Source organism: Myotis nattereri (genome assembly GCF_964212035.1).
Source record: "Myotis nattereri genome assembly, chromosome: 12".
Taxonomy (NCBI): Eukaryota; Metazoa; Chordata; class Mammalia; order Chiroptera; family Vespertilionidae; genus Myotis; species Myotis nattereri.
Genome location: NC_138087.1, coordinates 80,891,635 through 80,917,296, shown reverse-complemented (window position 1 = coordinate 80,917,296; position 25,662 = coordinate 80,891,635). Strand labels below are relative to the sequence as shown.

The 25,662-nt window shown below is 62.4% G+C and overlaps 1 protein-coding gene across 1 annotated transcript; it reads left to right on the top strand.

Moving 5' to 3' along the window:
- Positions 1-1,952: 1,952 nt before the first annotated feature.
- Positions 1,953-12,062, top strand: MYMK (myomaker, myoblast fusion factor; the record flags this gene model as incomplete). Its single annotated transcript, XM_081103318.1, has 5 exons — positions 1,953-2,087; positions 6,022-6,136; positions 6,652-6,800; positions 10,738-10,854; positions 11,385-12,062. The coding sequence occupies 5 exons, from the start codon at positions 1,953-1,955 to the stop codon at positions 11,532-11,534; spliced, it is 666 nt and encodes a 221-aa protein (XP_080959444.1). The 3' UTR covers positions 11,535-12,062.
- Between the last annotated feature and the right edge of the window lie 13,600 nt (positions 12,063-25,662).

The following is a 25,662-nucleotide window of genomic DNA, read 5'->3' as shown; positions in this document are numbered from 1 at the left end:
CACCGTAGGAAGAGGGTGGATAGTCTTTGCCGACTCCGCCCACACCTTTGGGAAGCCCTGGAACAGGATTCCCCTAGGTAAGGCCCCCCCCCATTGAGAACCCCCACACTCAGGACGGATAGGACTCCACCAGGGTGCTACAGACCCCCCTATAGAAGATAAGTAGGGTAAGAAGGTGGAAGTACAGAACTTAGATTGAGAAGATGTGCCATACTGAGTCTAAAGAAAAAAGACTCTGTATTGATCTTTTAACACATATGCTTGCTAGCAGAGGAATTAAGGTTACTCCCAGTCAGACAGAACGTTTTATACAAGAAGTATGTCCATGCTTTTCTGGGGAAGAAAAGGTAAATGTAAAGGCATGGGAGGAGGTAGGCCCAAGGAGCCTTATCCTTAACCCCACTGCAGCCTTTCCATTCCGGGAAAGTGCAGGATTGGCAAACTCTCCCTGGGGTGATAGATCAGGGCTCAGGTAATAGCGGAAAGTGCCAATCCTACTCTTAAAATGGATACAAGAGAGCATTTGGGGTTTTTCTTTTTAATGCCTGCTTTTAAAAAATAAAAAAGGGGGAATTTGCCGAGAGCCGGTCCATCCTTGCTGTTTCAAGGGACCTGGCATATATGGCATACTGTTCTTAATATGTTTGCTCACCTTCTTGGCACTATGTGTTTTAACCAAGGTCACCTCTCTGAGAAAGGTTGTTTCCCCAGGTAGGGATTTTCCCCTGAAGTTAGGGAGGGAATAAAACCTCTTAACTAAGTGCCAGGCGGGTAATTAATCACTTTAACTACAAACAATCATGCTTAAGCTACATAATCTTTACTCCCTGGAATGGAGATAAGAAACGCCCTAACCTTTGGAATAGAGATTGATAGGATTGGAATCAACTGGTATAAATACAGATGTAACAAGACAACAACACACAGAACCTAGACACAGAACCTACACAGAACCTAGAGACAGAAGAACTTCGCTGGAGAGAACATGGCAAAAGATCCTGGACAGAAACTGGCCACAGATCCTAGAGACAGAACCTAGCGAGAGAACATGGACACAGAACCTGGCTGGAGATCCTGACCAGAACTTGGCTAGAGATCCTGGCTAGGCTGCTGATCAACTGAACGCTGCCTCTGTGTCATTCCTTCTTCGCCGACTCCGTCCACACCTTTGGGGACCCCTGAACCTGCTGGGGTTGGACCCCAGCAGAGCAGGCGAGTAGGAAGGACGTGTGGGCTGGTACCCGGGAACTTTATCTGCAAGGTCCTCTCAGCGTCTTAAACAGTGGTTCTCAACCTTCCTAATGCCGCGACCCTTTCATACAGTTCCTCATGTTGTGGTGACCCCCAATTTCACTGTTACAAATTGAACATAATTAAAGCATAGTGATTCATCACAAAAACAATATGTCATTACATATGTGTTTTCCGATGGTCTTAGGCAACCCCTGTGAAAGGGTCGTTCGACCCCCAAAGGGGTCGCGACCCACAGGTTGAGAAACGCTGGTTTATACTCGGCTGAACCGTGGGTTCTCTCGCCTCTAGCTGCCACGGACAGGTGCCTGGAACCCGAGACCACGGATGCGCTCCCCCTGGTCTGCCCAGCGCCCTGGGCAGGGGGCGGGGGGTGGGGGTGGGAGGGGAAGTGGCCGGATGCTGGGGATGGAACTCCTGGGGACTTGCTCCTCTGCCTCCAAATGGTCTCCTTGAATCAGCAACGCCGGCCTCTCAAAAAATAAAAATAAAAAAACCTCAGAGACAAGTGCTGATCATGTGGCGGCTCAGCTGTTGGACCCTCTGGGGTGTTGCCCGACATGTGCACGCAGATCCCCGCCCCCCCTTCGGGGCATTTAAACCACAGCTGCCCGCGGAGCCCCTGCGCCCGCTGGCTTTCCCTGCCCCGGAGAGGACGGCCCGCACCCGCCCCTCCAGCCACAGCGCCGTCCACCCGGCCCATGGGGTCGCTCGTGGCCAAGCTGCTCCTGCCCACCCTCAGCAGCCTGGCCTTCCTGCCCACCGCCAGCATCGCTGCCAAGAGGCGCTTCCACATGGAGGCCATGGTCTATCTCTTCACCATGTTCTTCGTGGCGGTGAGTCTGGCCTGGGGTGGGGGGCGGGGGGACCCGGTGGGGCACCCCCCCACAGGCGGAGCAGAGGGGCTGTCTCCCTCCCCCTCCCCCACCCTTTCCTCTATTTCCTGATGAAGAAAGTGATTTGGAGATGAAAGAAAAAGCCCGGAGTCCCCGAGAGAGGGTTGGGGGAGCCACTCCTCCCCTCTGACCTCAGTTTCCCCGTTGGCGCCAGGAAATCGCTCGGGGAATTGGTGTGAGTGAGACCAAGCCCCTCCCAGGGGCCAGGGTCAGGCCACTGAGGACAAGCCCTTAGGGGCCCTTTTCTGGCCACCGGCAACGACTCACGGCCACCGTGGCTCCCTCTCCCCCTCCCCCCGCTCCGGCTATAAGAAGAGGGTGGCTGAGCAGGGAGGACAGGGAGCCAGGCCCAGGAGGGGTGAGCAGCTTCGGGAATGTGCCGGGCCGGGGAGTCCGCCTCCAGGACTGGGGAGCTGGCCCCGAACGGGGCCTCGCGCTGCTCGCGTCTCCTTGGGGCTTCCCTGTCTCTCTCTTCGGCCCTTCTTTCTCGTTCTATTTATAGGCCCGGATGAGTCTCTCTGGGCCCCCCTCCCCCACCCCGTCTCCCGTGGGTCTCTGCCCTGCTCTGTCGCTCTTACTGGTTCTCTCTGCGCCTTGTTTTCTGTCTGCATCTTACCCGTTTCCTTTCCTTCTTTTTCTTTGTCTGTGCCTGGTTGCCTCTTCGTTTCTGGAATTACATCCCCATGGGGTTCGCTCTTTCTAAACCGCTTGGTGTCTCCCTCCAGCTCTGTTCCCCTGACCCTCCGTGTGTCTCTCCGGTCCATCCATCCCTCTAGCGTCTGTCTGTCTGTCTACCTGCCTAAGTATCTACCTACCCAATCAATCCTCTGTCTGTGTGTGTAGCTACCTAGCTAAGCAGTCATCCCCCCGCGCATCTGTCCCCGCTCTGGTCGCAGTGCCTTCCTGCCTCCCGTCTCTGCTCCCCCGAGGCCTTTGCTGGACTCGCAAAGTGGCTCCTCTGTGTCCTTGATCATCTTCCATAGACCCGTCCTTCGTCCTTCGTTCAGCCCAGCTCCCCGAGGCGCATGTCGTGGGGAGGCCTCCCGCCCGGGGCCAGCCTCGGCCCCCCAGCCTCCGGGCCTCCGGGGGCGAGCGCCAGGGTGTGCGGGCAGCGGGTGGTGAAGTCTGTGGGCACCCCTGTGGGCACCCGCGTGCTGGCAGACTCGTGCCCTGTGTGGGGCCTGCAGCGAGACAAGCTGGGAGCTCACAGGCCAGGCGGCCCGGGTCCTCGGATGGGATCGGATTCCCGGGGGCTCGGCTCTCCACCTCTGGGTGGGGGAGGCCTCGGCGACAGTGATGCGGCCGGAGCCAGCGTCCAGGGCGCGGACTTGCCCTGTGAGCCTGGGGCTGTGACCGCTTATTGGGCAGATAAAGACCTGAGTCCCAGAGGCTGAGCCGCGTCTGGCCAGCACCAGGCGAGCTCTGGTCTCGGCTTCCTTGGCCGTGGGCTGAGCCGGTCCAGTGGCTCCTCCTGGGACCCGGCTCGGGTGAGAGCCACGATGTCTATTCGAGATGAGACATGGGGCACGTGGTGGACGTGGGGCTCCTGTGCGGGTACCAGGTCTCAGGGCCAGGGGCGGGGCTGGGGCCTCGTTGCCCAGGCCCCGGTTAGACCAGCCCAGGCCACCACAGGCCCCGCCAGCCGGCCTCCCCCCTCCCGGGCTGAGCTGGCCCCACAGCTGCGTCCCCACCACCGCCCCACCCGGCCTCGCCCGCCCCGCCCGGCCCACCCCGAATGGCAGGGCAGCTGCCTCCGGTGACAAATGTCCTCGGCCTCAGCCACACGCGGCCCCTTTCTCTGGGAAGCCCTGGGCAGCATCGCCAGGTCTGCCTCCCACGTGCTCCTGCCGTGTCCGACCGGGACCCTCCCTGACAGTTGCCCCTTCCATGCCGGACACCGGCCCCGGGCTCTGTCACATGGAGTCCCTGGCCCACCCCACGGAGAGGGGGTTCTCGCCCCGTTTGACAGCAGGGGCCCTGAGCAGCCAGCCGCTGGCCTCAGCTCACACGCAAGGTAGCTCTCTGCCACCAGGCGCCCAGCCGCGCCCACCCCTGCCAACCCCTCGCCGGGCCAGGCCTGCCCCTGCCCCCAAAGGTGAAGGGAGGCCTCACCTGCCCACCTGTCCAACAGAGACGAACCCGGCAAGGGCCTCGGGTGGCCCCTCCTGGACCAGCTCTCCTTAAACCACTCCAGCCCCTGCCCCCTGGCCCTGCCCCCCTGCCTCTCCTCCCTGCCCCACCCCCACCCCCACCCCACAGGCCCTACCTCCCTGCCCCTGCCCCCCTGGCCCTGCCCCCCTGACCCTGCCCCCCTGGCCCTGCCCCCCTGGTCCTGCCCCCCAGGTCCTGCCCCCCTGGCCCTGCCCCCCTGGCCCTGCCTTCACAGGGCAGACACTTGCTGAGCACCACCTGAGGGGAGCTGGGGTCACGGCCAGGATGAGACAGATTATTCCTGCTCCTGGTGGGGGCAGGGCACAGACACTGCCCAGAGTATCAGAGGTACTAAGTCTGGAATCGTACACGGTCATCTGTGCTACGGAGGAGAGGCTGGGGGCGCTGAGGGAGACGCAGTTCGAGTGGAACAGGGAGGCCGGAGAACGTCCATGTCACTGACAGGGCCTGGCTCTGCCTACAGAGCCACAGGGAGCAGAGTCCTCCTCCCTCCTCTGCCCCACAGGGATTGAGCACCTTGATCAGACTGCACCTGAAGCCCCTCTCCCCACTCCACAGTCATGGCCCCCGCTGCTTGCTGTCCTCTAGCCTCTTCTTGGGCACATCCAGAGCTCAGCACTGAGTGGGTCTGAGCAGAGCAGGGCCGCAGGACCGTCTCTCGCCCCTGCTCGGGGACCCCGTGCCTCTAATGACATGCCCCTCGGTGCACCTGAGTGTCAGGTCACCGACAGCTGCAACCAGTGAGGGCTCGAAATTGACCCCACTTGCTCCACTCGCCAGGTGAGCCCAGGCTCCTGCCCCGAGCCGCCCGGCGCCTCCGGACGCCGCTGTCTGTCCACCTCCGCCCTCCGCCAAGCTGGGCCCATCAACAGGCCATTGTGCCGGCCCAGCCTGTTTATGCCCATGGAACTTGTCAAAATAATTACGTCATGTCATTAAATACGACTTCGCATGACGAAATGTGTGCCCGAAAGGAGAGTTGTTTTCTGTGAGGAATAAGTTGACGGCTTTGAAAATATTCCATACGGGCCTTTCGCTCTGGAAATCGCTGTTAAAGTAGATGTTGGACGAACAACCGTAAGAGCCCAGGGGCGGGTGGGCGCCGGGGCGCTGTGCTTGGTGGGCGTGGGGTCTTTGCGGCCTCCCCGCACTTTAAAGGAACAGGAGCTGACAGCTGCAGACCGGTAGTTTTCAACGTGGGTTCCCCACTGGCAGGCAGCACCGGCACCAGCCTGAACCCCTGCAAAAAAAGCAATCTCAGGCCCCAACCCACGCCCGCTGAGTCAGGACTCTCAGGACCCTGAGCCCCCTGAGTCTCCACAAGCCCCCGGGGGTTCGGATGCCCACGCGTGTCTGAGAAATTCCCCTGTGGGGTAGCCCCGTCAGCAGAGGGTAAATTGTGGGGAGAGAGGCCCCCCAAGCTCCTGAGGAGCAGACTGGCACCCCCAAAAGAGGCCTTGGCCTCATACCCAGAGGCTGGTGAAAGGGTGGAGGGGACCTCCGTCAGCTTCGTCTGAGTGGCGCCCAGCCGGGCACAGACCCCTGGGACCCGTTTCACAGGGGGAGCCATGAGCGCTCTCCCGGGGTCCCCAGCCAGGGCGGGCCTGCTTCCCACAGGCCTGGCTCGGCACAGACAGGCTCGGGGTCCCGCTCTGGGCCCGGCCCCAGCGCCGCCCCTGCCCTGACGGCCGGCCTCCCGCAGCTCTACCACGCCTGCCACGGGCCCGGGCTCTCGGTCCTCTGCTTCGTGCGGCACGACCTCCTGGAGTACTTCAGCGTCTACGGCACCGCGCTCAGCATGTGGGTCTCGCTGATGGGTGAGTGGTCGCCCCGGCAGCCCGGCCCGGCTCCCCCACCCCCACCCTGACGCCGCCTCCCTCCCCCGGGGCCCCGAGTCCAGCTCCCGCGTTCACGTCCTTTTAAAGGTACACACTGGCCCAGGGCTTGTCAGGACGACCCAGGGGCTCCCCCTCCAGGTCCTTCGCCCGTGAACCCCTGCCCCGGCCAGGCTCTGCCCCCAAGACCCGCCTTCACACCCACAGTTCGGCACGGGTTTGCGGGAAGATGGGCTCCTCCAGAGCACACTGTCCCATCACCTACCATCTCTCAGACCACATCAGGCGGGCCCCACCCCGCGGGCTCCCCAGGTCTCTGTCCTCCTGGGTCCCCGGCAACGGCTGGAGCCGGACCCCGTGTGACCGGGCTGGGCCCAGGGTCTCGCTGGCCGAGGGAGTACCACCCACACCCAGGCCGCCGGGTTGCCCCGGGAGAGCAGTGGCCAGGAGGGCCAGGGGCCGCTCAGCTGTCCCGCGCTCTCTCCCGGCCCCTCTAGCACTGGCCGACTTCGACGAACCCAAGCGGTCAACCTTCATGATGTTCGGGGTCCTCACCATTGCCGTCCGCATCTACCACGACCGCTGGGGCTACGGGGTGTACTCGGGCCCCATCGGCACAGCCGTCCTCATCATCGCGGCTAAGTGGGTGCGTACCATGTGACCCTCAGCAGACGGGGCCCCTTCCCTGACTGCCTCCTCTCACCTCCCCCCACCATGGGCAGGCGGGCTGGGCACAGCTTTGGCTAAACCACACAGAACATGGCCCTCTGGTGCCCTGGCCACACAGGTCCGGTTTGTATCGTGTCTGTGACTCACTAGCTCGGACCTAAACCAAGTTACTGAGCCTCTCTGCCTCAGTTTCCATATCTGTCAAGTGGGCGTTACAGTCCAGTACCCACCTCATAGGGCTGGTTCAGAGATGACGCCTCTTAAGTCCTGGCACAGAGCTGGCTTCGAATGGCTCAGAAAATAGGGACTATTTACTCCTATTCTCGAAGAGAGTCGGTGCTTTGGAGATGCAGTACCAATTGGAGATGTGGCCTGGGTGAATCTGGGCAGACTTCCTGGAGGAGGTGGGCCTCCAGCTTGGTTCTAATGCGAAGGGAGGATGTGGTGTGAGGTTGACAGGAGGATGGAATTGCTCGTGAGTACGGAGGCAGCCTGAGTTTCCGACACTGACGGCCTTTCACTGGGCACCCGGAGGTCTGACACCCACAAGGTCCTTCACACATGGTCCCCGGGCCTCCCTGGACCCTCCGTGGTCCCAAGGCCCTCCTGGTTGCAAGAACCAAAACGTCCTCCCCTAGCCCACGCTAAAGAGGTCACTGCAGCAGGACGGACCCAGCGCCGGTTCCTGGATCCCCAGAGCAGGGAAGGGGCTAAGCCCTGCGGGGAGCAGAGCCCAGGCCTGGCATGCGGAGGGCGGCACTCCGGGAACAGGGCTCAGGCTGGGCAGGGGGGGGGGGGGCAGATGGTGCCCACAACCCATTTTACAGACTCAGGAAGGTCAATCAAGGCCTGGTGGCCAGCTCTCCAAACACCTGCTCCTCTCCACCCCGGGCGCAGAGGCTCTATTTAGCCATTTGGTTAATGAACAAATAAGGTACCGAGAAACCAGTGAGGGAACAGGGCACGGCAGGGCGGCCCCGGCCAGGCCTTGACTTTCCAGCGAGAGGAGAGAAGAGGGATTCCCCACTCTACGCTGGGGGATCACAGCCGGCCCTGGGCTGACCCGGGAGGCCCCCCAAGCGGCCTGTGCGGGAGAGGAGTGTGCTGGGTCCCCGTGTCCGCCCGAGGCAGGAGGGCTCAGGACCCACTGGAATGCAGAAACACAGGCTCCTGCCTGTTCTGGGCGGGCCGCTCCTCCCCCAGCCCCCGCAGGGCCCGGAGCTGCTGCTCGCTAACCAGCCGGGAGCGTCACTTGCTCACGTCCCCACGAAGGGCCTCGGGCTGTGGGCCCGGCCTCGGGGCTGAGCGGGTGCCCGGCTGCCTGCATCGGGCTCAGCGTGTTTTCTAGACCATGTAACCAAGGGTTTGTTTTGGATTTTCAAGGGCAGTTGTTTCCAGGAAGGAGGGGGGATGTTTCTCCCAGACGCTCATCCCTACTTTTTTTTTTTAATTCCTTTTATAAAAAACTAGGGGCCCGGTGCACGAAATTCATGCACTGGGTGGGGGTGGGGGGGAGTGTCCCTCAGCCCAGCCTGCCCCCTCTCACATACTGGGAGCCCTCAGGCGTTGACCCCCATCACCCTCCAATCGCAGGATCGGCCCCTTGCCCAGGCCTGATGCCTCTGACAGAGGCGTCAGGCCTGGGCAGGGGACCCTCATTTCCCCCCATCACTGGTTCTGCCCCCAGCCCAGGCCTGATGCCTCTGGCCCAGGCATCAGGCCTGGGCAGGGGACCCCCAGACCCCTCCGATTGCTGGCTCTGCCCCTTGCCCAGGCCTGATGCCTCAGCCAGAGGCATAGACCCCCATCACCCTCTGATCGCCTGATCGGCCCCTTGCCCAGGCCTGACGCCTCCCCCAGAGGTGTCAGGCTTGGACAGGGGACCCCCATCTCCCCCCGATCACTGGCTCTGGCCCCCGCCCAGGCCTGAGGCCTCTGGCCCAGGAATCATGCCTGGGCAGGGGACCCCCATCTCCCTCTGATCGCTTGCTCCACCCCCCGCCCAAGCCTGACGCCTCTGACCCAGGCTTCAGGCCTGGGCAAGGGGACCATCATATCCCCCCAATCCCCGGCTCCGCCCCCCACCCAGGCCTGATGCCTCAGCCAGAGGAGTTGACCCTCATCACCCTCCAATCACCAATCACCGGATCGGCCCCTTGACCAGGCCTGAGGCCTCCGGCAGAGGTGTCAGGCCTGGGCAGGGGACCCCCAGCTCCCCGCGGTTGCAGGCTCCGCCCCTGCCCAGGCCTAACGCCTCTGGCCTAGGCGTCCGGCCTGGGCAGTGGGGACCCGCAGCTGCAGCGGCCCCGCGATCGTGGGCTCCGCTTTAGGCCCAGGCAAGGGACCCCTAGCTCCCGGGACTGCCAGCTTCGACCGTGCCCAGCTCCCATCACTGGCTCCACCCCTACTTCCTGCTATCACTGGCCAGGGCGGCAAAGGCGCCTGATTCTCCGATCATGGCTGGGGGTCAAGGCAAAGGCGGCCCCCAGAGCCGCCTTTGCCCTGCCCCCCAGCTCTTAGCTCCCCCCTGGGTTTCCGATCACTGTCAGTGGCAGGGGGCTTCTTCCTGCTTTCCCTTTCGCCTCCCTGCATTGTGCCTACATATGCAAATTAGCCGCCATCTTGTTGGCAGTTAACTGCCAATCATAGTTGGCAGTTAATTTGCATATAGCCCTGATTAGCCAATGAAAAGGGTATCGTCGTACACCAATTACCATTTTTCTCTTTTATTAGTGTAGATTATTTTAATTGATTTTTTAGAGAGAGAGGAAGCGAGAGGGAGAGAAGAGATAGAAACATCAATGATGAGAGAGGAGCATCATTGACCGGCGGCCTCCTGCACGCCCCTTACTGGGGATGGAGCCCACAACCTGGGCCTGGGCCCTGACTGGGAATTGAACCGGTGACCTCTTGGTTACTGAGTCGATGCTTAACCATGAGCCATGCCGGCCAGGCCGCTCCTCCCTCCTGGAGCAGGGTTTGGGAGCAGCGGCCCGCGGGGGGAGGTGTGTGACCGGGGGCTGGGCAGGGCCGGGCAGGCAGGACCCAGGGCCGGGCAGGACTGGCTAAGGAGGGCTCCCGGGCTGCGGGCACCGCACCCAGGGTCACAGTGGCCGCCCCCGGCGCTGCCGGCACTATAGCAGGTCCCGATTCCTCACGGGCTGTGGCAAATTCTAGAAAACTGAAACCGGGCTTCGTTTCCCCAAACTGGACTTGGACAAAAGCTGCCCTGAGCCAGCGCCAAGTTACTCACGGGCTTGGTGGCGCCACACGGGGGGCTGTGCTCTGGGAGTGCTGCCTGGCCCCCGGGGCTCCCACGAGGGGTGCAGCCACGGGTCTCACTGCCACCCAAAACGTCTGTGCTCTGAGACACCCGGCCCTGGGCGGGTTTCCGGGACGTGGACCTGCATTATCTCACCATGTGGGGGCGTGAGCCCATCTTCTTCTGTGCAAATGCCGCCGGGGCCCAGGTTAGCGTGCGGCCACGCTCGTCTAACAAATAGGACTGCGTGTCCGTTGACCATGGAAGCAGCAAAGGTGGTCACGGCCCATCACAGGCGCCCCGGAGCCACACTGGCGGGCAGGCCCAGTGCTCCGGTCCCCACCCCACCCCCGGCTGTGAACGATTGGGGTGTCCTTCCCCTCGGGGCTCCCCGCCGGCTGGGACAGGGGGCCATGCAGGGGCTGGTTGCATCTCAAACAGGTAGGCAGGGGTGGGAGGCAGGGGTCCCCGTGTGTCCCTGGGCTGTGGGCTCCTGCGAGTTCTGCAGCTGCCGAGTGGGATACATGTCGGGGTGTCTCCCCGAGGATGATGGGGTGTGAGCGCCCGGGGCCAGCTCTCCCCGGGGCTCAGGGCGGCCACTGCCGGGCGGACACTGCGACCTAAGAGCCTCCCGTGGCCGCTGTCCCCGCAGCTGCAGCAGATGAAGGAGAAGAAGGGGCTGTACCCCGACAGGAGTGTCTACACCCAGCAGATAGGCCCCGGCCTCTGCTTCGGGGCCCTGGCCCTGATGCTGCGCTTCTTCTTCGAGGTACCCAGGTGGCGGGGGAGGGAGGGGGGGCGGGGGGGGACAGGGGGCGTCCGCAGGAGCCCACTTCACAGGGCCACCCTCCCAAGCAGGTGCCGGGTGCCTCCCACATCCTTGGCACCACTGGCATCCTGCAGAGCTGGCCTCTGAGATGAGCAGGAGGTGTCCTGGGGGGAGGTGGGAGGGAGGGAGGGAGGGAGGGGGAGGGAGGGAGGGAGGGAGGGGAGGGAGGGGGGGAGGGAGGGAGGGAGGGAGGAAGAGCCTCAGCTTCAATGTCAAAGGCCCAGCAGTGGCTCATGGCTCAGACCGTCAGTGCTCGGGGGTTTGGTGGCAGGAAAGACCAGCATGGGCTGGACAGTGAGGGGAGGACAGGGAGCCAGAGTCCTGGGGACTCGGGAGGGGTCGGGGAAGAGCCTATGGCGGTGGCAGGGGCTGGGCACACAGTAGGGGCGCGGAGCCTTCGGGGGAGGGGCCGGGAGAGGAGGGCGCCTCGGGGACAGGGCAGAGGCCCACTGACAGCCCTCCCCCCGCAGGACTGGGACTACACCTATGTCCACAGCTTCTACCACTGCGCCCTGGCCATGGCCTTCATCCTGCTGCTGCCCAAGGTCAACAAGAAGGCGGGGAGCCCGGGGCCCCCGGCCAAGCTGGACTGCTCCACTCTGTGCTGCGCCTGTGTCTGACCTTGACCCCCGACCCCGGCTCCAAGCCCCGCCGCCCGGTCTCGTGCCTGGCGCATCCTGCTGTCCTTCCCGGCCCCAAGCGTCCAGGAGCGACTCTGCCCTCGGATTCCGAGGGTCCCCGGGATTTGGGGAGCCCCCTGTGCCCAGCGCTTCCAGAGAACCCACTTCCTAAGCTCCTGCTGGGGCCGAGCGTGCTGGGCAGGAGACGCCTCCTCCTCCCGGGCCTCAGGCGGCCGGTCACCGGCCTGCAGCGCCCTGGGCATCGGTCCTGCCACCCGCCCTTCCCTCTGCACCGAGAGCGCCGCCCGGTCCCCGCCAGAGCGGTTCTGCCCGCCACGGGCCTCCTGCCCTCCCCACTCCATCCGTTCGCTCTCGGCCCTGCTCTCACGCTTCTGTCCCCGGCCCGGCTCCGAGCAGGCCCACTCGCACGCTGTCCTGGCCCCAGCCTGCCTGCCCCAGGGCGCGCCCCCCGTGGGGCCCCTAAATCAGCTGTTCTGATGACAATCACCAATAACAGCACCTCCCCTTACTGATTCCTGCGCGCCCACGTGTGTGCCATCTCTGTCCCCTGAGCCCTCGCCCGGCCTCCGCCCGCCCGGCTCCTCGCGTGGGAGGGCGGGTCTGTGTGGGGACCGTGAGCAGAAGCCGGTGGCGCCCACAGGCAGGCTTGGGGAGGTCAGCCCGCCCATGGAGCCCGTCTCCCCGGCCCCAGGGGGTGGCGGGAGCCGGCCTCTAGACATCACCTCACAAACCCGAGCCCCACGGGCCAGCCCACCCCGTCCGGCGGCACAGCTGTCAGGCGGGAAGTCACCTCCACCTGTGGCCTGTTTGTGTTTCCACACCAGGCAGCTCCACAGCCGCCCCCGCGGGGACAGTCGTTTGTCCAAAAGCCACCTCTACACGCCTGAGGGGGCCGGAGAGACTGGCTTCTCTCCTGGGCCTGGGGACAGGGGGGCCCCTGGGCCAGGCTCCCATCGGTCGGCCTCCCTGACTGCCCAGAGGTCCCTGGACGCCCACAGCCTGGCCCCGGCTCAGCACCTGTCTGTCCCCACAGCCCGTTCGGGTCGGGGCCGCCCACTCGGCTCTACGCTCGGCGCTCGGGGCCATCCACCCAGGCGGGTCCCCGTCCAGGGCGAAGGCACAGGACACAGCAGGGGCCCTCCCCCACCCGGCTGTGCCCCAGGGAGGAGGGGAGGGCAGGGGCTGACCCCATTGGCTGCAGGTCTGATTGGGGGGGTGCACACACACACGTACATGTGCATACACACATATGTACACATGCATGCATGCATGCATGCACGTCCATGTGCACAGACACGCACACACCATGAAGAGCCTGCCCTCTAGCCAGGGGACACTCACAGGCTGCAAGGAAAGGGGGGAGTCTGGGGCCACGGGGGGAGAATCAAGGGATGCAGCTCCGGAAACCGGCATCTGCAAGGTGGCCGGACCCTGCCCATCCTCCCCCTCCCCCCCTTCCCCCCCTCCCCCCGCCCGGAGCCGCCCAGCTCCCACCCGTGGCAGCGCCTGGAAAGTTGGAAGCATCGGGGTGCTCCCAGGCAGGAGGCGGCGCGGGCCTGCCAAGCGCGAGGGCGGCACTCAGGCCGCTCCTGTGGCCGCGCTGATTTATGGGGCTGTCTGGGCGCCCCGCCAGGTCTGTAAGTCACGGACAATTAGGAGGTGCGCTCCAGCCCTCAGCCCGCCCGCCCCTCCTCAGGCCGCCCCTCCCGGGCAGGGCTGGTCCCACGGGGACCCCCGGGAGCGCCTGGGGGGGGGGTCCTGAGCCCACGCTGCAGACCAGGACACTGAGGCTGGAGTGGCGGCAGCTGGCCCTCGTACCCTGGCCGCTGGCCATTGAGCGGGCGGCCGTGCCAGGGCCTTGCCAGTCATCCCTAAGGCACGCTCCGCTGGCTCCCAGCTCCACTCCGGCATCGCGGGGCTCTGCCCGGGCCAGGAGGGGAGCGCCGGGGAAGGAGGGGGACCGGAAAGCAGTAGGCCACCCAGGATGGCCACCCCGATACCTCAGGACTCACCAGGAGGAAGGGTCAGGCCTCCAGATGGAAACACCTCTGAACCCCGGTGTCATCCCCGGGGTCTTCCTGTCCCTGGAATCTGAGACGCACGGCACCTGGCGGCCACCCGACCACCTCACGCCTGGAGAGGCCCCCCTCCCATCCAGCCCGATGGGAGCCTGGGGACCCCTGAGACCTGAGACACAGCCCTCGGCCTGACCGCCCCGGGGCAGCGCCCACTGCGCGCTGGCTTTGATGGCGGGACGTGCAGGGGCGGGAGCGTGGCTGCGCCACGGAGGAGCCGAGTGTTTACACGTGTGTTGCTTTTAATGATTTAGATTTAAATTCACACACGTGTGGGTTGCAGGTGACGTATAAGATGTGTGTGTGTGTGGGGGGGGGCTGTTTTTGTGTGGTATTTTAATATTTTTAAAAAATTTTTATTTCAGAGAGGAAGGGAGAAGGGGGAGAGAGAAACATCAATGATGAGAGAGAAGCCTTGATGGGCTGCCTCCTGCACGCTCCCTACTGGGATTGAGCCATAACCTGGGCATGTGCCCTTGGCTGGACTCAAACCCGGGACCCTTCAGTCCGCAGGCTGGCGCTCTGACCACTGAGCCACATCGGCTGGGGCAGATGCGCATTTGTTCTGAACTTCAGCTACTGACCAGGGCACACGGGCATGAGACACTGCACAGTGGCCGCTGGGCACCTGAAGCGCAGTGGCACCGGCGTCCTGTATTCCATCGGGCAGCCCTCCCGGGGGCCAGCAGACGGAGGTCACAGCTGCCGGAGACAAACGGAGGGACACGTGGTTAGGGACCCGGGGTTAAAGCCAGCGACCCAGGCCGAGGTGCCACAGGGCCCAGCTCTGGCTGTGGCCTCCCGCCAGGACACGGCAAGGGGTGTGGGGGGCAGGTGGTGTCCTCACCCCGTGGATCTTGTCTGGCCGGGGGAGCGGGCATAGTCCCTGCCACGGCGCCCCTGGGCCCGGGCCTGGGCCTGGACTCGGCCGGGACCCTGCGGACAGGAGCAGAGCCGCCGGTGCCCTGGCCTGGCCGCCGTGTGCCGTGCCCAGCGCGCCCCTCCCACACCTCCAGCAGCCCAAGCGGAGAAGGATTATAAACATCTACAACAGGAGACAAAACAGTCTATTGTAGCGGCCCCTCCGCCTCCCCCAGGCCGCGGGCGAGGCTGGCAGGGCGCGGGGAGCCCTGGGCCCCCGCCAGGATCCTCCGATTGCAGCCGAGGTGTTTTCGTCTGAGGGCCGTCTGCGCTGCGGCCTTTGTCTGTCTGCTACTGAAATTTCCTGTCTCTGTTATTCTCTTCTCCAGTGAGACCATCTGAAACCCAAAACTTTTATTGCCCCTTTTAAAGAGCCTTTATAGCCCCTGTGCACCTCCTACCCCTGCAGCGAGCTGCTATTGTAGTTAGGGGAGCGCTGGGCTGGGCGCAGCCACCGCAGGCCCTTGGCCCAGGAGCCCGGGAGAGCGGGGCCAGGTATGTGGGCAGGACGGAGTGGGCAGGGAGCCCCGGTGTGAATCTGGCTGCCGGGAGCTGATGAGCTGGTTAACAAAGCTGGCTGAGCCACGGGGGCCGGCAGGGAGGGCCGTCTGCCACAGGGGGGCCCCTCCTGCCTTCCCGGCCAGCGCCCCGGGTCCGCACCGGCACCCGATTTCCTCACCTCTGACTGGGAACGGCAGCCTCAGGCCGCTGGCCACTCAGGCCCATCAGACTGAGTTAAGTCGAGGCTGGCTGCACTGGACAGATCTTGGGAAAGTAAAAAAGGCAGAAAAAGGAGCAGGAGGCTGGCCGGGGTGGGGGTGGGGGGGCGGTTCAGGTGTCCAGGTGCAGACATGGGCCTGGGAGCCAGGCAGGTGTGGGGCTCCGTTTTTCCTTCAGGGCTAGAGGCAAGCTCCCCAAATTCCCCCAGTTTCCTCAGCCTCAGTTTCCCCATTTGCAACAAGGCCCACCTCACATGCTTGTTGCCAAGATTAAATGAGGTCATTGAATACGAAGCACTTAGCACAGTGTTTGATAAATGGCATTTAAAAAAAGGAATCCTTATTATTTTCATTATCAGTGGTCGTGGGCAAGCAAGCGAGTCTCTAGAATGTCGTAGAGGGGTGGGTCCTCACCACCAGGGGACACCCCCCAACCGGGCTGACACCAAATACCCCCATTTACCAAGGAAACAAAATGCTTAAACCAAGTGCGTGTTAGGGACGAAGGGGTTAAGCAAGGAAGGCTGCCTGGAAGAGGCGGTTTGAGACTGAACCGTGTGAGCCGGCAGTTCCACGGTGTCTGGGTCTGGCCACCCCCTGTGCCTTCACCCCACCCCCCACCCCCCGCCACCTCCTGCAAACTTCCCGTCGGAGCAGCCAGAGAGCAGCTGCCCATGGGGAGAAGGTTGCCCACAGCTGGGCTCTCCTTGCTTCCGTCACTGGCCTGTGTCCCAGGACAAGGCAGGGGCGGGTTTGGGCGGGCGGGTTCAAGATCAAAGTGGAGGAAGATGCCGGCTGCTCCGGGCTCCGCTCCTGCAAGGCCTCGGACAGGACGTCAGGGCAGACGTGAGCTGGCCTCCTGCCCCGGCCTCGAGCAGCGAAGGTCCGTCCCCTGCCCCAGCTCTTCGCTGGGGTTCAGTCTGTCCGATGCCTGACCTGGCCCAGCAGGAAGCAGGGGCCCAGCTCCCTTGAGGCCCAGTTCACACACCACCTCCCCCCGGAGTGCCCCAGAGGCCAGGCAGCTTTCTGGGTTCACAGGGACCAGCCAGTCCTTCCAAACCCGCACAGTAGGGCGGCAGAGAGAGGTGAGGGGTGGGGTGTACTGCTCCCTGGCCTGCAGAGGAGGGGGCAGGGGTCTGGGGAAGCGGGAACTGCAGGGCCGACGTGGGCAGGGTGAGAGCCGGAAGGGTGTTAGGCAGGGCAGCCTCAGGGTCAGGCCCCCTGGTACGACAAGGTGGGCAGCACTCAGGAGAGACCAGGGGCTGCTACCTGCAGGAGGGGCGACGGGGGAGCATGCGGGGAGGGGTGACGCTGAGAGAGAGCAGGCAGGGCATAGAGGGGGCTGGCTGGAGGCCCTCGCCAGCTCCCCTGGCTGCCCCCGCGTCCTTGTCCCTCGCACCCCTGCATCCTCTGCAGAGTGGGAGGGACAGGGACAGGTTCGCCCAGCGGGTGGCGAGCACCACACACACCAACGTCCTGCCCACTGGGGCCGGGAGACGCCTAACACCCTACCCTCTGCCGTCAGAAAGCTCAGCGCTGGCCGGGGCATCCCAGTCTGTACTGCGCTCCCCATGCTCACAGGACAAGTATGTCTGTGAGTGGATGGGGTCATGGTGAAGGCAGGCTCACAGCTGCTGAAAGAGCCCACTGGCTGGTCAGTGACCTCAGTGGCCTGAGCCTTGACCTCTTGCTGACCCGTCCACCAGGAGCAGGATGGGGGGCCGGCTCTGGAGTGCCCACTCCCCAGGGCCATGCAACCTTGGGTGACCTTCAGCTCCCTACGCCCCTGGAAGTGGGGATCTCTGCTTAATCCGTTGGGACCATCCAGCGAGACAATGGAGATGGCAGTGTAACTGGAAGCAAGGGCCGGCCAGACTCAGGAGACAGATGCTGGCGAGAGGAAAGGGGTTTATTCAAGTGCCGATCGCCTGAGAAGATGGGGACTCCTGCTGCAAAGGCCCTGCCAGCACCTCCCTGCAGGCAGAGGTTTTCATAAGGAGGGAGAGGGAAAGCAGAGAGAAGACATCAGGAGGCGGGTGGACAGTCCTCCGCGGGCCGACCAGCACCGTCCATGCTGACATGGATCTCGGAACTGGTCAAGTGATGGTCCCGTGCGCGTCATTTCGGTCTTCACCATCCGGGTCTTCGTCATCTGGTTTTAAGTGGAAGATCAGCAAATCTCCAGGACTGAAGGTCAGAGTTGGTTCCTAGGATTCTTACACAAACACTAGAGGCCCAATGCACGAATTCGTGCACCAGTGGGGTCCCTCGTCCTGGCCTGTGGGATCGGGCTGAAACCGGCTCTCTGATATCCCCCAAGGGGTCCTGGGTTGAAAGAGGGCACAGGCCAGGTTGAGGGACCCCACTGGTGCATGATCAGGGACCGGGGAGGGACATGGGAGGTTGACCAGCCGGGGAGAGGCTGAAAGAGGGTTTGGGGGCATGTCCAGCCCGTCTTGTTCAGTCCTGATCAGCTGGATCCCAGCAGCAAGCTAACCTACCAGTCAGAGTGTCTGCCCCCTGGTGGTCAGTGCACATCATAGCGAACAGTTGAGTGGCCCTAGCATATCATTAGCAGATTACACTTTGATTGGTTGAATGGACGACCAGACGACTGGACACCTAGCATATTAGGCTTTTATTATATAGGACTAGAGGCCCGATGCATGAAATTCGGGCAAGGGGCTTGGCCCTAGCAGCCCCGGTTTCACCCGGAAGGTCGTCTGGAAGGTCGTCCAGAAGGTTGTTCAGCTGTCCAGTGTAATTAGCATATTAGGCTTTTATTATTATAGATGCTGTTTATCTACAAGCTACAGATTAGTGAGAGTCAGCTTGACAGGACCAATGTCAAAAGAATGGAGGGGCGGGGCCTGGCCTATGAACCAGGAGGTCACAGTTCGATTCCCGGTCAGGACACAGGCCCAGGTTGCGGGCTCCATCCCCAGTGTGGGGCGTTCAGGACGCAGCTGATCAATGATTCTCTCTCATCATTAATGTTTCTATCTCTCTCTCCCTCTCCCTTCCTCTCTGAAATCAACAAAAATACTTTTTTTTTTTTTTAAAGAAAGGAGGGTGAGTTACAATTCCCCGCTGTTACAATAGCACCTCACTCCTGGCCCCGTGCAGGGCGCCTGTGCTGGCCCAGCCAGGCCGGCAGGCGCATGGGACCCTCCATCCCACGAGCAAACCAGCGCCGTATTGTCGGGCCGCTGTCTCGTCCGGGCGAGCGGCAGCAGGAATCCCGCATCTCCCACCACCTGCGCTGTGGAGACAGCTCCCTCCAGCCCTCGGGGAGCCCCTTTAGCTGGGGCCCCAGCCGGGAGGCAGCCTGCAGACGGCTGTGACCACCCCGAGCTCAGGGCCCCCCGTCCCCTCTCTCCCTTCCGAGAACTTGGGCCCTTCGTGCCTTCGTCGGGTCTTGTTTCCCTAACAGCTCGGCTAACAGGAAGGCTGCAGGCCAGGCCCCGCCGGAGCCAGGCCATCGGGAGCCCGGCCACATCTGGAAGATGTTTGGCAGCGCCCCCGCCCGCCCACCGCAGCCGCAGACCTCAAAGCGGCAGCAGATAAGCGCCTGCTGCCCGCGGCCTGGGCTCCGGGAAGCTGCGGCCTCAGACCAGCAGCCTGACTTGCAGGGGTGGGAGGGGCGGGCAGAGGCCTCCAGAAGCCCCATCATGACAGAACACAGACGCGGGACACCAGGCGCCCGCAGAGGCCAGCGAGGGCTGGCTCATCCCTCCTGCAGACGCCTGTGCTTCTGCACTGAGCCCCGCGGTGCCCACGCCCCGCCAATCAGCTGATCACGCCCGTGAGGGACTTCACAGCCTGGAAGGGGCTCTCCCGCCTGTGACCACGTCCTCACCCCAATGCGCTGTGGCCGTCCTGGCTGCCCCCATTCCACAGGTTGGGAAACTGAGGCTCAATGAAGTGTTGGTGAGCCTGAGACCCAGAGGGAGGGGCCGAGACTTGGCCCCGCTTGGCTGGGACTTCCTACCCTGCGTGCTACCTCTCTCTGCCCCTCCCGGCCCCTCAGGCCCCATGTCCGGCCATGGCACCTAGAGAACCCCTGCGGGCCGTCCGAGCCCCTGGGGCCTTCTCCACTGTGCCACTCGGGGGACGTGCTGCCGGGGTTGTGGCTCCCACTGGGCAGCGGTGACCCCCTGGCTGCCCGGGTGCGTGACTCACGGAGCAGGAACCAGGCGAGGAGCCCGCGGGCCCCGCACCTTCCGGACTCTCATGCGCTGACCTGCGTGAGCTGTCTGCGGCCGCCAGCACCTCTTGGGCCCGCACTGGGCTCGCCCCTCCTCGCCGCCCCGTTGTGATCTCCATGACGACGTCTCCTTTCTCGGTTGCAGACGAGGCCTGGCCCGTGGCCACCGTCCTGACCGCTCACTGGCCCTGCGGTCCGTCTAAGAGGCTCCACTTTTCCTAAGGAGCCGAGGTTTGCTTCTGCCCGGGGTGTGGGGGGTTCCCTGACTGCCCAGGAGGCAAAGCGGGTCTGCTCTGCACCGTCTGCGGGGCCACCATCGAGCGCGGGGGTCGTGGTGCTCAAAGCTGTGCTGGCCTCTCTGAGTGACAGCTGTCAATCACTGAGAGAGGAGAGCGTGAGCTCCCCCTCAGGATGGCAGCCTCTGACGCCCCCCTTCCCCCCTCCCATCAGCTCAGAGCGCCAGAAAGCACACAGGGGCCATCTTTTTTTAAAAAAAATATATTTTTTTATTGATTTCAGAGAGGAAGGGAGAGGGAAAGAGAGATAGAAACATCAATGATGAGAGAGAATCATTGATTGGCTGCCGTCTGCACGTCCCTTACTGGGGACCGAGCCCATAATTCGGGCATGTGCCCTTGGCTGGAATTGAACCTAGGACCCTTCAGTCTGCAGGCTGACGCTCTATCCACTGAGCCATACCATCCAGGGCCAGAGGTCATCTTTGTTACGACTCTGGATTAGGCCACGGTTTCTCAGCTACGAGTGCAAAAGTGTGACCCAGCAAAGAAAAGCAATCACTGTGCTTAGGCCAGTGATGGCGAACCTTTTGAGCTCGGCGTGACAGCATTTTGAAAAACCCTAACTTAACTCTGGTGCCGTGTCACATATAGACATTTTTTGATATTTGCAACCATAGTAAAACAAAGACTTCTATTTTTGATATTTATTTTATATATTTAAATGCCATTTAACAAAGAAAAATTAGCCAAAAAAAATGAGTTTGCGTGTCACCTCTGACACGTGTCGTAGGTTCGCCATCACTGCTCTAGACCATCAGAATATCAAACGTCTGCTCTTTAAAAGACATCACGAAGCCCTGGCCAGTGTGCTCAATGGTTAGAGTGTTCGCCCACACACCCAACGTTCTCGGGTAATTCCCAGTGAAGGGCACGCACCTGGGTTACAGGTTTGATCCTCAGCCCGGGTCAGGGAGGCAGCCAATAGATGTGTCTCTCTCACATCGATGTTTCTCTCCCCCCTCCCCTACTTCCCTCCATCCCATCCACTCTCTCTAAAAACCGATGGAAAAAATATCCTCGGTGAGGATTAACAAAAGACATCATTTAAAAAAAATACCAAAAGACAAGAAACAGACTGGGAGGAAACACCAGCGAAACGTGTGGACCTGACGAAGGGCTTGTATCCAGAACATATACAGCAACTTTCAAAACCCAACGAGACCAAGTGGAACTACTCACGGAAACATGGGGCGCAGGATCTCAACACTCCGCCACGGACGCATGAGCGGTCGGTGGCCCAGGAGACGCCGCCAGCGTCGCCAGTCTCCCGGGAGACGCACATCGAGCCACCGCGAGCCACCGCGTCCGTCACCCACGGCACAGCTGGACCCGGGCTTCCTGTCATTGCAGCATCCAGCTCTAGAGGAGGTGACACAGGAGACAGACCAGGCTGGGCTGCCTGGGGCTGCGTGGGGTGCAGGGCTGGGATACCAATGGGGGTGACGCAGAGCCTCCGAAAACTGGGTTGGGGTGAGGGCTGCACAAGTCTCTGAGGCAGCGGTTCTCAACCTGTGGGTCGCGACCCCTTTGGGGGTCGAACGACCCTTTCACAGGGGTCGCCTAAGACCATCGGAAACACATATATAATTACAGATTGTTTTTGTGATGAATCACTATGCTTTAATTATGTTCCATTTGTAACAATGAAAATACATCCTGCATATCAGATATTTACATGACGATTCATAACAATAGCAACATTGCAGTGATGAAGTAGCCACGAAAATAATGTTATGGTTGGGGGTGACCACAGCATGAGGAGCTGTATTAAAGGGTCGCGGCATCAGGAAGGTGGAGAACCATTGCTATAAGGTTTCTCTCTTTACCGCGAGCAGCACGGCTAGAGAGCAGACGAGTTCCTGGGTAGGGGCGGCTGGGGGTTGAGAAAAGGAAAAAAAGAGACAGACGCAGAGACAGTAGGGAAAGCTGGGACCAGGTGGGACGCTGCCCTCGGATGAAGGGACAGAGACCCAGAGCCGGTGCAGGGCGTTAATGATTCACAGCACGATTCCAGAAAGTGTTACTAGAGTTTAAGACAAAGGAAATTATGAGAAATCATGGTTAAAAATCAAGCTGCAATTCTTCATTCTTGTGGCTTCTTTGTCATCGTCACTCCTGGCTGAGCCCAGATCATTGCGTCCGTTCCTGGCACCTGGCTGAACGTAGATAACGAAACCCACCCCCCAGCACCTGAGCGAAGGGTCAGGCCGACCACGTGCCCGCCTCTGGCCTGGTATGTTTCCGGGACGTGGCTCTGCCGACGCCACTGGACTCGGCCGACATTTAGCTCATGGGCTCTCTACACAATGCAAGTGGCAAAAACTCATTGACCTTCATACCGCGAACGTGTGGTGTGAGAGTCACACGTCTACAAGCGTTTTTTAGATCTTCCCCTCAAAGGGCGGCGTGGCCACTTCTCCGCGTGGCTCTGCCCAGCGCGCCTTCCTCTGTCACGGGGTGCCGGCATCCCACACATTCGAGGCAAGACGGTCAGATCTTTCCAGTAAATCAGACGTTTTGATCTTTAAGGAATGGACTATTTCCAGTCGTTCTTTTTGTCTTAAAGTGTATTTTTCTTTTTCCTTTTATTTTTTAAAATTACTTTTATGGATTTCAGAGAGGCAGGGAGAGGGAGAGAGAGATAGAAACATCCATGATGAGAGAGAATCGTTGATCAGCTGCCTCCTGCACGCCCCCTGCCAGGGGTTGAGCCCCACAACCCCGGGCATGTGCCCTTGACCAGAATCGAACCCGAGACCCTTCAGTCTGCAGGCTGACGCTCTATCCACCAAGCCAAACCAGCCAGGGCTTAAAGTATATGTTTCTGATGTGCACACAGTTTTTGGAATTTTAGTATTTGCACTAGCTTTTCCTTTCTCTCTTTCCGTATCTTTATGTGATAGACATGTTTCTTTAAAAAGGGCACAGACCTGGCTTTTGTCCTTCTTAGCGCTGCCTTTTAACTCCAGCATCACGTCCGTGTCTATACAGTGTCACTGCCAGCAGGTGTGGGCTGACTTCCACCATCTCACTGTATCTTTTCGGCGTTTCTCTTTCTCTCCTTTCCCGCCTCCTTTTGGATTAGTGAGTCTTAGAGTCCCAGCTTCCTCTCTCTCGGTTTAGGACGCATACGCTCTATGTCTATGCTTCCAGCAGCTGCTTATCAAAGTCTGTCCTAAAGTCATGCGCGTCCCTCCCTCCCGACCGCCACCAGGCTTCAGAACCTGCCGGCCCAGTGACGCCCCTCCCCTCCGACCCTCCAGGCCGCGGCTGCCTTGCGTGTGCTCTGTCCCCACGGGGTCCCACGTGGCGTGCTGTCACCTGGTGCGTGTCGGTTTGCCCACACGGGTAACAGTCTCTTTGACTCCCCCCCAGTTGCACCCCCACTGTCCCTGCCAAGGCTGCTTTCCTCCTGCTTCACCCCTGTCCCTGAACGCTCCCTCGGGACGAGTTGCTTGGGGGACAGTCCTGGCTTTCATTTGCCTCTAGCGGTCTTTACCCCTGGCCCTGGATGTTGCATTCCAGCTGCACAGCCACGTGCTCGCAGGCCTGGGATGACCTGCTGTGTTCCGTGGCTGCCACCAAAAACTGCTCTCGGCGTACCTGTCTTTGTTGAAGGTAAGCTAGATTCCTCTCTCTCTCTCTCTTTATTAAAAAAATGTTTATTGGTTTTATTTTTTATTTTTTATTGATTTCAGGGAGAGGGGGAGAGAGAGACGTCAATGGTGAGAGAGAATCATGGGTCGGCCGCCTCCTGCCCGCCCCACACTGGGGATCGAGCCCTTAACCCGGGCCTGGGCCCCGACCGGGAATCGAACCGTGACCTCCCGGTTCACAGGTGGACGCTCCACCACGGAGCCCCGCCGGCCGGGCTGTTTTCTTGATTTGAGGGCGAGGGGAAGGGAGAGAGAAACAGCGATGTGACGGAGAAGCGGGGACCGGTTGCCTCCTGCGTGCACCCAACCTGGGCACGAGGCCCGACCCGGCATCGCACCATGAGCCGTCCGTGCGCAGGACAAGCTCAGCGCCGAGCCGCTCCTGCCGGGCCGGCTGGGGCCTCTAGGGAGTGCCCGCAGGGGCCTCTGCCACACGGCGGGCGTCCTGGCCAGGAGCCCTTCACACGGACCCCTTGCCTGAGGTCCGGGGCAACGGCGGGCGTGAGCTGGGGCCTCGCAGCAGAGGGCCGGCTGGTGACGATGAGCCCTCAGAACCCCGTCCCCCCCACACACGCACACCCAGGCGTGAAGCCACACCCACGGGCAGACGGGTTTCGGGTGGCCTTGCTGGTGAGGGCAGGCCCTTGGGAATCCCAGGTTCGTGGGGGGGCCTTCTGTGGGACCCCGGCTTTGTCTTCCTCTGGCCTCAGAGGAGCCACAAACAAACAAACACACAAACAAACACACGACGCCTCAGTTCACCTGTGAGAGCAGAAGGCCTCATCCTCCAAATTCAAAAGGAGCCGACAGCCTGTCCTGCGGACGCCGCCCCAGGGAACGCCAGGCTGCTTCCCATCCATCCCACCTGCTGGCGACAGCGGCTCCCGTCCCCGGTCAGCGGTCAGCGGGGCCACAGTCCAGGAGTCCCCCTGTCTCCACGGGGGCCATCCAGGCCCTAACTCTACCTTCTGCGCGTCCTCCCAGCCGGCGCCACACTCACTGAAGCTCTGAGCCAGGCCAGGGTTTGCTGAGCTGGGGGTTGGGGGGCGTGGCGAGTGGGGGGTGTAGGGAGTATGGGGGGTGGGGGTGGTTTGGGGGGTGTTGGGGTGGGGCGTGGGGGGTACGGGGAGTGTGTGGGGGGTGTGGGGTATTGGCGGAGGGGGTATTGGGGAGGGGGTGGGGAGGTAGGGGTGTTGGGGGTAGGAGTGTTGGGGTGTGGGGTGTGGGGAGTGTGGAGGGGTGTGGAGGGAGGAGGGGTGGGGGAGGGGTGGGGGGAGGGACTGTGCTTGCAAACCCTCCCCGACAGAGGCACCAGGGGAAGGGTTTTCCCTCCAGGGGGACCCCCGCCTCTGCAGCTGGGTCCCGACTGGGACCCTCCTCTGGGCGCCCACACTCTGGGCGGCCGTGGTGGGAGTGAGCACCGGGGCACCAAGGCTCCGAGCACTTTTGTCGGAGGTTGGAGGTCGGAGGTCGGAGGTCGGTGGCCGAGCTGACGCAGGACCAAGCCGTGTCCCTCCTCCCGCCCGAGGCAAAGGCGCCCACGGACCCGCTGCGGCTCCGGCCTGAGCCCTGGGGTTCCCGACGCCGGAGCTCCGAGCCGCTCCCCTGGCAGCCGCAGCTTCCCCTTCCCAGGCCAGCCCCACGCCCCGCGGGCGGACAGACGGACAGATGGGGCTGCAGACACACCTCCCGCCCGGGGGCCCGGGAGCCTCAGGAGGCCACCCCTTTGCCTCCGACTCTGCAGGCCAAGCGGGTCTGGTCTGGGTCCTGGTTCCCCGAGGGGCACAGGTCGCCGAAAGGGCCTGACGCCCGTGGCCGTGGCCGGCGGAGCTGCCGGGGAGGGGCCCCCGTGGCACTCGGGGAACAGCTGGGCACAGCTGTGTCCTCAGGACACGGCCCGGCCCTGCCTGGAACTCGGGGTCAGACGCCACTCCCAGCGCGGGCCCTGCGCCCGGAGGCCGACGGGGGACGGCGTGTCCGGAGCTGGCTGGCCCCGTCCCGGCCTCCCCAAGCAGCCCCCCTCTCTGGCCCTCGGGGGGAGGCCACCTCCAGCCCCAAGCAGAGGCCTGAGGCAGCTGCACTGGTGCCGGCTGCAGAGCAGAGGCAGGGCTCCCACGGGGCGCGGGGGGCGGGGGGCCGGGGGGCCGCTGTGCAGGGTCTGGAGCCCCCACCGTGACTCTCACTGACCCGCTCAGAACCGCACTGGGTTCTGAGGACCTGGTGAAACCTG